The sequence below is a fragment of the Nelusetta ayraudi genome, unplaced genomic scaffold, assembly GCF_046127955.1.
Source record: "Nelusetta ayraudi isolate G7.1 ecotype Tasmania unplaced genomic scaffold, CSIRO-AGI_Nayr_v1 ptg000060l, whole genome shotgun sequence".
NCBI lineage: Eukaryota > Metazoa > Chordata > Actinopteri > Tetraodontiformes > Monacanthidae > Nelusetta > Nelusetta ayraudi.
The window spans coordinates 1,912,030-1,922,266 of NW_027466110.1; the positions used below are offsets into that span (position 1 = coordinate 1,912,030).

Here is a 10,237-nt window from a genome sequence, read left to right on the forward strand (position 1 = left end):
CTGTAATAATGGACGCCACCATCCACTCCTCTTGTTAGAGATGGATGGATGGATGGATGGATGGATGGATGGATGGATGGTTGGATGGATGGATGGATGGATGGATGGATCACATAAGGACCACCTGACAACTGGACAGTAAGTGAGCGGTAAGTGAGTAAACAGTTTCTAAATCGTCCCCCCTGAGGACTCCTAAGTGGCTGCCGAGCCCTCTGACGCTCGCTGCGAGTCGCTGCGGTCGAGGACCCGCATTCAGACACCTCTCTAAAATCCTGCGCGCCATGTTAACAGTCGCCCATTACGCCGAGGCCATAATTAGGAAATCACGTTGGCAAATACATCCTGTCATTAGAAGTGTCTATTGCTATTGAGTTGTAATTACATTTTAGTACGTTGTTATTACACCATTTGGGAGCTGTCCGTCTCACCTCAATCTCCTCCTTAATTGGTCACGCTGGTCTGCCTCGCTGGCCCCCTCCTCCCGCCACCACCCCACCAGGTCCACCCTCTCCTTTGACTGGGCATTCCAGCAGTAATTTTAAGTCTAATATGCCGCAGAATGAAAGAAATGAAGGAGGAGGAGGAGGAGGAGGAGGAGGGGGAAATGTGGGCTAGAGCAAGACGGGGGGATCTGGTGAAAGACAGAACCAGGGGATGAGGGCTCGAGGAGAGAGGGTTCAAAAAAGAAATTAAAAGGGGGGGAAGAGTGGGAGGGGAAAAAAGGGGTGAAAAACATGGTTTTCTTGTTGCATGACAGATTCCCTCCCAGCCAAGCAAGGCTTGTCCTTTAATACCCGGGGACCTTCATGTGGTTTCTCAACGACTGCACATGGGGCAAAGCCGACCGCAGCGCTGCCATGCTGCTTATTATACTGCATTGCTCACACTATGCATGTGTGCTCCCATGTGTTCGCCCAACGCACGGCCAGCGCACACAAAAACCCAAGTGGGCTTGAAATGGGGCGTCAGTTCTGCAGATGCTCGGGCGTTTCGAGCAACAACCAACCTTGAGTCGACTCACTTTTAAAAAGCTGCCGAGCTGCCTTGAGTGCACAAATATGAACACTGATGTCACTGATGAGGATGTCAACAGATGCAAAATGGATTGTTTCAGTTCAGGTGGAGAGTAGCTTCATCTGCATTGCAGCCGAGCACCAGCAGAGCGCGGCATCTCAAGGCTTTCCTTACCAAGTGGGAAAGTGAGTCAATGGCCTTCATCAGATGTAAAAATATATACGACGATATCGCACGATGGCACTGATCACTTCAGCAGATGCGCAAACTGAAGAGGCTCAGCCACACAAACACAGTGCAGCGAGTTTTCCACTGCTGTCAGATGCAAAGATTAGTAGACGAAGGAGAGGAAAATGAATGGTGGATGCTACGACGTGAAGAAAAACATGTGTTCCCTTCCTCTGACCGCAGGGACTTCCTCTTTATGACCTTCGTGACCGGCCCTGTGTACAGCACGCACGCACATGAAAACACAAGCACAAATACAAAACGTTTAAAGATGAAAAAAAATAACCAATGCATGACTGTAATGACAGTAATGAGGACTGATGAGTAATCCTCTGGTCATAGAGTCGCGGGAAAAATATCCAGACTATGCGGCAACAGTCGGAAGAACAATAGAAAAAACTTAAAAAAAAAAAACCTTGTAATTTTGAGTTTAAAGGTTCCATCGTTAAGCGGAAACAAAACGCGTCTTAAATTGTCAAGAAGAACATCATTCACTTGTTTTGCTTCTCTGTCCTCTGTCTTTGTAGTGTCAAGGCCCTCACCCCTGTTGTTCATTCCACTCTCTGAGACCACCTCTTGGCCATCATGTGTCTCCTAATCTCCCTTCTACACAGATGGGACGAGGGAAAAAGTCCGTCCAAGCACCAGCTTTAGCAGGAAGCTGTGAACAGAGGGCTAAATCGGCTGTTCCGGGAGATCTGTGAAGTTTCCCCGGTTGTTAATTTATTGTGCCAGGCCGCTCTTCCGGAGTCTGGGATGAAAAATAAAGATCTCAAAATGGCTTTTAATACGCACACAGGCTACTAATCACTCATGAGGCTCACGATCAAAAGTGCAACCACAACAGCTGCTCGAACTTTTGGTTTATGGCAAATAAAATATGACAGCCGCATGCTAATGTTGCATGAAACTTCCTGTTGTTTCATGGTCTCTCTATATAGCTGCTTAAAATTAAGGCATCATTGACAGCAATACCGCGGGGGACGCCCCTATCATGGATGTGCTCTGTGTCTTAGCATCAAACACGTGGAACGCATGCCTGTGTGAAATGATACGGATTACGTCACTGCAATGGTCACCCTCTTCCCCCACTGAGGGCTGATTCCTCCGCTCGCGATAGCGCGCCTCGGTTTCCTTCGAAACAACGCCAGAGGTTTGCTGCCCTCTGCTGCTCGACAAAGGGATAAACAAAATAAATAAATTAACAAACAAAGGCGTAAATCTGTCCAGTGTGAAAGTGAACGAATGCATCAAGGGGAAGAGGAGGGGGAACTGTTGGTGCGAGTTAATTGAGAGTGTCAGCTGACTTCTCCAGGGCAGGTCTGCAGGTTTCAACGGCGCACAACAGGGTCAAAGAGGTCAAAGGTGCACGTTTAGTAAATCCACAGGTCACGCCGGTTTCTTCATACGTACTTGGAGTTTACTTTTTCGGCACTGGGGAATGTCATGACTCACTTTATGATGCAAAGCCATTCTAATTAGGGCCACTCAGCAGCTTGTGTTTGTGTGCGGACCATTGACAGAAATATGGCACGGACAGGAAGTGGTTGGTCGTGCTGGTTTGAGGTCCGTGGCAGAAAAAAGAATGGCAACTATGCTGGTGTTGTTTACGAAAGCCGGTCACTACATGGCTTTAGCTTTCGTGAAAGGCTGCAGCCTGAAACTGTGTCAACCTTTTTTTTTTAGTTTAGTTTTTTTATTTATTTTTTTACTGTTGCATCTGTGTCAATAATCATTTATTTTGTGCCATAGTTTTTCCTTCTTTTTTTTTTTTAAGTCTCCCTTTTTTTGGGGGGGGCGTTCCATATCCCACAACACTCCACCTTTAGCCGAGTGGCATCTCTATAAAATGCTTCCCTGCCTAATGCTGCTCCACCCTTCTCTTTAAACATTAAACGCTGCGCAACAGCGTGACCACAGGAACTAAAAGGCCGTGTTTCTGCGCTGTTTACTAGCCTGAGGCACACCGCATCCCTCTCATTGGCATCTGAGCACACAACCATGCTAAAAGCCAATAAGAGCTGGGATGAATGATAATCACAGCGAGCAAAATTTCTACCTTACTGCATATTTGTGTCAGATTTATGTGATATATGCACCCAGTAGGAGCTGTTAGATGAAATAAATGCCCCCCAAAAATCATGGATTTTTCTCAGAAAAATGTAGATGCAAGAATCACTCAGTCGTATCCTTCTGTTCAATAAATACACTGATGATGCTAGTGGATATTTCTTAAAATATTAAAGGTTGACCACTGAGCCATCGACATCTGAGAAGTCTCACCAGTAGATGTTAGAATTACCAAGTGAACGGGTTAAAGATAGACTCAGCCAAAATAAGGTAATGGTTTCCTCAAGTCAACACAGCTGCATGGAAAGTTCCGAAACCCAGAAGTTTTTCATTTTAAAAATACACATGAGCATGAACATCGTCATGACAGCTAATCAAATGGACTTTGTAGCTGCACATTAAATTGTGGGCAAATGATTTGTTTCTGGCCACTTGCAATTTGAGAGGTAACTTCTTAAAACTGCATTAAGGATGTTTGCTATATACTACATGTCTTTTATATCTTTCATGATGTAACTTTTACTTGATTTATAAAATGGAAGTGCCACTTTAAATCTATTTTTCCAAATTGTAATTTACCTTGGCCATTTTCAAAGGCCAGTAACCATAAGATTTAGTCTCACTTAGTGGTTACAAAAATATAAAAACAAATGACTGTTGTTTATTGTTGTTTTTCTTATGTTAAAGCAAACTGCTGAGTGCTCAGCAGAATAGCCGTGCCGAAAGTAGTTGAATTCGGCATTAATTTACACATTTTCAATTTGATTATATATATATATATATATATATGATCTGTTTTATTTATTTATTTGCTCAATCATCAAACCAGTCATGTGACGCTCAAGCGAGTGCAGCGAGCGGAGCCTGGAACGCGCATGCGCAGTTTTGCTGTGCCAGCTCAGCTGACAGCAGCAACAGCAGCCGCAGCAGCAGTAGTAGTAGTGGTAGTGGTAGCCAGGTGACGATGGCAGAAGACTCTGGAAGTATCGAGGACGTAGCTGTGATCGGCAACACGGATATCACGTCCACGGAGTCCGAGAACAACATCATAAACACGGTCGCTATCCTCGTCTTCCTCAGTGACACGCATGTGTTGCGTTCATGGCTTCGGTTGCTCGCTGGGAAACTTTTCCCGAGCAGGCCTATAACTAACTAACTTCACATTAGCTAGCTGAAGTTTGAAAGTGGTCTGTGATTTTCGAAGACAAGTAGCGTTTATTCTACGATGCTTATAGCTAAACGCACCCGTTTGTCGTGCGCTCTTCAAGTTTTACAAACTGCTATATATATATTATTTTTTTTTGCCTGAGAACTTTATAAACTTTAGGCTTTATTCAGGCATTAGCCGACATGCTAGCAAGTGCAAAACGGGAAAAGTTTTGTTTGCAATTAACAGTTTCAAAATCAGCTTTTTCGCGTTATGTCAGGCAGTAATTGTCTCCCCATCGAATTACACGCTGTTGTTATGTGTACACCTTCCTTCATTTTAAACACATATGATTCTGAAGAGTGCTCCTGTTACTTCCTTGATGGCAAGATAATTTTGCGTTGTCTTGTGACCTGCGCACTACTGTCAAAACAGCAGCCCAGCCCACTTTGGTTGCCTGGTCTCCTGCAACCACTCAACCGGTTACCATTACTCCTGCTTGTGGACTATCCACATGCGACATCCATATTAATGCTTGTTGTTGTTTTTTGTCGCCCCCCCCCCCCCCCCCCCCCCCCCCCACACACACACACACACACACACTTTTTGTGCAGATGGTGGAAAGGGGGTCGGCTTTGTTGAGAAAAATGGAGATCAGTGTGGCAGAAGCAGAGAAGAGAACAGGAAAGAACACGGTGAACATGCAGGAAACGTACACGGTCTACCTCATAGAAATACGGTTGGTGTGACGCCATAGAATCTGCTCTGCTGCACAAGTTTGTCATCAGATTGTTTTGTTTTTGAAATGAAAAAAAAAAAAATGCGTTATTTGTAATGTTTGCAGGCCAGCTGAAAGTGTTGTTGAAGGGGCTACGCCTGCAGCTCCTGACACTCTGTGGAGACGCTACAGTGAGTTTGAGCTCCTCAGAACGTATCTCCTGGTCACGTACCCTTACATCATCATCCCTCCACTGCCAGAGAAACGGGTAAGGAAGTTTAGTGTTAATATTAATGTGCATACCTTAAGAGTAAAAGGATCTGTTTGCAAAAAGAACATTTTGAAGAATTTCATAAAGAATTTGGGGGGAAAAAAAGGTTTTAAAAGTCAGCAGAAATGACACATGCTCATTAATATTTAACTGGGACTCTTGCAGGCAGAGTTTGTGTGGCACAAGCTGTCTGCAGACAACCTCGACCCAGACTTTGTCGAGCGACGGAGGGTTGGCCTGGAGAACTTCCTGCTGCGTGTTGCATCACACCCCGTCCTCTCCAACGATAAGATTTTCTTCCTCTTTCTGACAGAGGTCAGCACCTCCTGCGCGTGATGTGCACCGTGCACACGCCGGCACTGCGTCACAGCGCAGTGACTTCAAAATGATAGGCAACAGTGACCGTGTAATTTGTTTTGGATGCAGTGTGGTTGATAATGCGTCCTGTGACCTTGTCACTCATCTGCACTACAGGAGAAGGGATGGAGGGAGGCGGTTTTGGACACAGGCTTCCAAGATAAGGTATCTAGTCAGCTCACGGTCATTTGTGAGGGATTTTTCTTTCTGTTAACACAAGTCAAACTCTGTGTTCTGCCAGGTTGACTCCAGGCTGAAGTCTCTGAATGCCACGTTTCGAGTGAAGAACCCTGACAAGTAAGTCAAACTTGGATTTGCACTGTTGTGTAAGGACTTGACATGGTTATAAATGCTGATTAAAATAATTTTGGCATAGGACGATTAGCAAGATATGCAAGTTGTCTTCTAATGTCATTGTTCTCCAGACGATTCACATCACTGAAGCAGTACAGCGACGAAGTGAACACTGTCATCTCTCAGCTGCTCCGAGTGAGAGCGGTAAGTTTTCATTCACACACACTCACACAGCCGGGTTTTGTCAAATGATTGTGGCTAATTTGATTTTATAGCTATGGTTGGTGTTACTGCTACAATGTGGACACATTGATCAATCACTGTTCTGTTTGTATTAGCTGGGACATCAATCCCATGCTGTGTCAGAATCTTCGCGTTATAGGCTTCAGCTTGGTGCATTTGCGGGATGTAATTTAATCCAGCATCAGTATCATTGACGACAAAAGGCTACATTCACGACGACCGATTGCATTTCCTTTTTTTCCAGAGGGTTGCAGACAGACTGTATGGAGTTTACAAGGTCCACGGCAACTACGGCAGAATCTTTAGGTGGGAAACAACTTCATTCTTCTCAAAAATCTGAATTTTGCCCTGGAAAAGAAACGTAAAATCTTTTTTTCAACAATGTATTTTCCTTTTTGAAACATAAAGACAGACAAACGATACATTGCAAAATACACATGCTAAACAATACAACAGACATATTGAGCTCACAAAAGAGAATACAAAAACAGCAACAAAGCTGAAACGCTCTCCTCATCTCCAGATTCCTTTATTATATGTGACAAATCATTGTTTTTGGTGTATCTTGTAAAACAACCCAACACCTCTTGAAACACATCTTCATCCTTGAGAATTATCTTGTCCTTGAGAATGTTATTTTTTTTCCCAGGGGAAGACATACAGAGAACTCCCTGAACCGTTTCGCTGTACTTGGTTTGTCCGTGCTCTTCCAAGACAGAACTGTAACTCTGTTAGCTTGTAATAGACATATATCCATAAAATTTTGTTTCCTGCCCTTTATTCAATGTCCGGTCGGGTGTCGGCCGAGCAGGAAGAATTTAGGTTCTGGTCCAATATTCATCAACAGGATATTCTTCTGTAATTCCTGCCCAACCTCCCTCCAAAACTCCTCTAACATTGGACAAGAGCATATACACAGTGGAACAACGTACCTCTGTCTTCCCCACGTCCATTGCATAAACACGAAATGTTACTATTAAATTTATTGAGTTCCCCTGGTGTAATAACCACTCTCATAAGCCAGTTGTATTGTAGACGTTTTAGACGTGTACTCCCAGCCTGCGATTAAAATTGGAGTGCATGTCTCTTACTTTTCCTGCATTGAATCCTCCATAAATGCTTGTTAAAAGGTAACAGAGGGTCACAATTTATTGAGATCATCAACAACCGCCTGTAGGCTGCATTTTAATTAACACTGGCACCTTTTGTCTGTCCCGCCAGTGAATGGAGCGCCATAGAAAAAGAGATGGGGGACGGGCTGCAGAGTGCCGGCCACCACATGGACACGTAAGTTGTGGATCGTCTGGCGCTTCTACATCTCTCGCATGTACCCACACCCAAGGCTCACGCACTGAGGTCGCACACAGGTACGCCGCAACCATAGACGACATCCTGGAGGAGGAAGAGCACTACGCCGACCAGCTGAAAGAATACCTGTTCTACACCGACGCGGTCAGGTAAAGGTCGACCGGATGGACGCGGCGCGACGTGTTTATGAGGGAACAGATGGTTTTGGAGGAGCTTGCCTGATGGGAGCCGTCTCGTTGCGTCAGGTGCATTTTAAAATGTTTGCGTTTCCGCGTTTGTGAAGGTCGGTATGTAGGAAGCACGAGATGATCCAGTACGACCTGGAGATGGCAGTGCAGGACCTGGCTCAGAGGAAACAGCAGAAGGAGGAGCTGGTTTCAGGGGTAGGGCATTAAATCAACTGTGCAAGAGTTTGTTTTTTCCGTTGTTGTTTTGCTTTTTTTCCACTTTGATATTATCAGCTGACTCCCGAATCCATCTGTGCGTGCAGACTGTGCGCATTTTCTCCCTGAAGGGGATGACCAGCAAACTGTTTGGCCAAGAGACCCAGGAGCAGAGGGAGAGCAGGCAGGCCGCACTGGAGCAGAGCATCCAGGAGGGGGAGACAACAGTCCTGGACAAGAACAAAGAGTGCCGGTAAGAGCAGCGCCCAGCCACTTCACAATTTACACACAGTGTTCGGTGGAGTCCGGTCCCGCTGCTCTGTGTGATTCAAAGGCCTCATATTCCATTAACTTGGAGATCGGTGTCCATCGCTGTCTTTCCAGGGAGTTTGTGCGGACGGCCTGGGAAGACATCGAGCGCTTCAAGGAGCAGAAAAACAAAGATTTGCGTGAAGCGCTGGTCAGCTACGCCATAATGCAGATCAGCATGTGTAAAAAGGTGAAGCTCTCCTCCTCCGCCTTGACCATACAGTGCGCAACTCTTCACGTGTGTGTGTGTGTGTGTGTGTGTGTGTGTCTGCTTCTCACAGTCGCACTTCCTCTTCCCTCGCTTGGCTTTTGTCACAGGGAATCCAGGTGTGGTCCAACGCCAAGGAGTGTTTCAGCAAAATGTGAGCCCCTGGATGGCTTTTGCCACTCCAGCAGCCCGCCAGCCAGCCAGCCAGCCAGCCAGTTCAGAGTCGGACCATCAGCTGATCTTTTTTAACTGCAGTTTAATGAGAATGGCCACGGGTGCCAGAACACTGCCATCACGCTATGCTGGATCAAAGCCACTCGGAATGTTTTCTTTTTTTCTTTCCCCCCCCCCCCCCCCCCCCTCCTTCTCTCTTTCTTAACATTTGCACACATTCAGTTCTCCCCATCAAGGCAGTTTGAATAGATCCTTTTCTTCTGAAAATCCGACTGTCTTACCGCTTTGGTGCTTTTCTGGGAATATCCGCTGATGTAACCTGATACTTGCAGATGATCTAAATTTCTTACGCTTTCGCCTCATTTGTTACACACCAGTTCCCGTTTCCAATGTCCAAATCCTGCGGCGACTTCGCATGTCAACCGGACGGTTCATAAAATCTGTTCATTGTTTTCCGGCACACGCCCTTTTTTTTTTTTTAGTTTCGTGCACCGTCTCTCTCACTCTAAAAATAGGCACTTATTAATACTTATGAAAAAGATGCAATTTTTTTTTTTTTTTTTTTTCACAAAGTGTGGCAGTACTTGACTGAAAAGTTCCGTGCCTTAGAGATGTATGATTCCGTTTTTAAATGAAGCCGTTGGAAATTTAAGAGCAAAAAGAGGCCAATATTAAGGGATACACGTCCAGCTGTTTGGCCTAATTTGACTGAAGAGTCGCTGACGATGACGACGACGTCGGCACCAGTTCCAACCGCAACTGGATTTCAAGGCAAAAGCAAAGGAGCCACGCACTTCCCAACCCCACTGCACATTCACAGTTTTGCTTCATTACGCTTGTTTTCCTCTTTTCTTCTTTGACCAAAGTGCTAATGACCAAGCGCTCGTGTAATAGTGAAACTTAAATTTAGTGCAGAGAGGGCATTTCTTTTCGAGGCCTTCCACTTCAAGTGCATTTTAAACCATTGAAAAACGCTTCGACCCGGAAATCCCCCCCCCCGATCTGCTTGGTGTGACCGTAGAGTGTTGGGTTTCGCAGCCTTAATACGCGCAGCTCATTCCCTCGCAGCTCGCAGTGAGCCTCGTCCAGCCTCCCTCGCCCCGGCATCATTACTGCCGGCCGCTAATTAATGAGCTCCTCGGGGGGGGAAAAACAAAAAACCAACACACCTCCTCCGGGTGGATGTTTACACAAAATGCTGAGCGAATGTAGGAGTGTCAGCTAGCGAGTGCACATGGCGTCCTTGCCATCTGTCTCGATACATTAAGGAGGCATAGTTGACGCATGAGCTAAGACCGTTTCCCTTCCGCACATCCAGCTGAGGAGGAAGTCATGGTGCAGAATGAAGATGAGCCCCCTGGCATGCAGACAGAACAGTACGTTTACTTTGACGGTCCCAAATAGAGGCTTTGTGTTTGTCTTATTAATAATAATAATAATGATAATAATGATAATTAATGTCAATTATTATATTGTGTTTTTTTTCTTCTGTGTATGTAATCTTTTTTCATGA

General features: G+C 45.4%; 1 protein-coding gene across 1 annotated transcript; it reads left to right on the forward strand.

Moving 5' to 3' along the window:
- The first annotated feature begins 4,216 nt into the window (after window positions 1–4,216).
- On the forward strand, window positions 4,217–9,867 carry LOC142897482 (sorting nexin-4-like). Its single transcript, XM_076039861.1, has 14 exons — window positions 4,217–4,369; window positions 5,074–5,198; window positions 5,304–5,445; window positions 5,614–5,763; window positions 5,923–5,970; window positions 6,047–6,102; window positions 6,231–6,303; window positions 6,587–6,648; window positions 7,564–7,629; window positions 7,710–7,799; window positions 7,934–8,033; window positions 8,141–8,286; window positions 8,418–8,532; window positions 8,661–9,867. Exons 1-14 carry the CDS (start codon window positions 4,277–4,279, stop codon window positions 8,706–8,708), a joined length of 1,314 nt encoding a protein of 437 aa, XP_075895976.1. The 5' UTR covers window positions 4,217–4,276; the 3' UTR covers window positions 8,709–9,867.
- The last annotated feature ends 370 nt before the right edge of the window (window positions 9,868–10,237 follow it).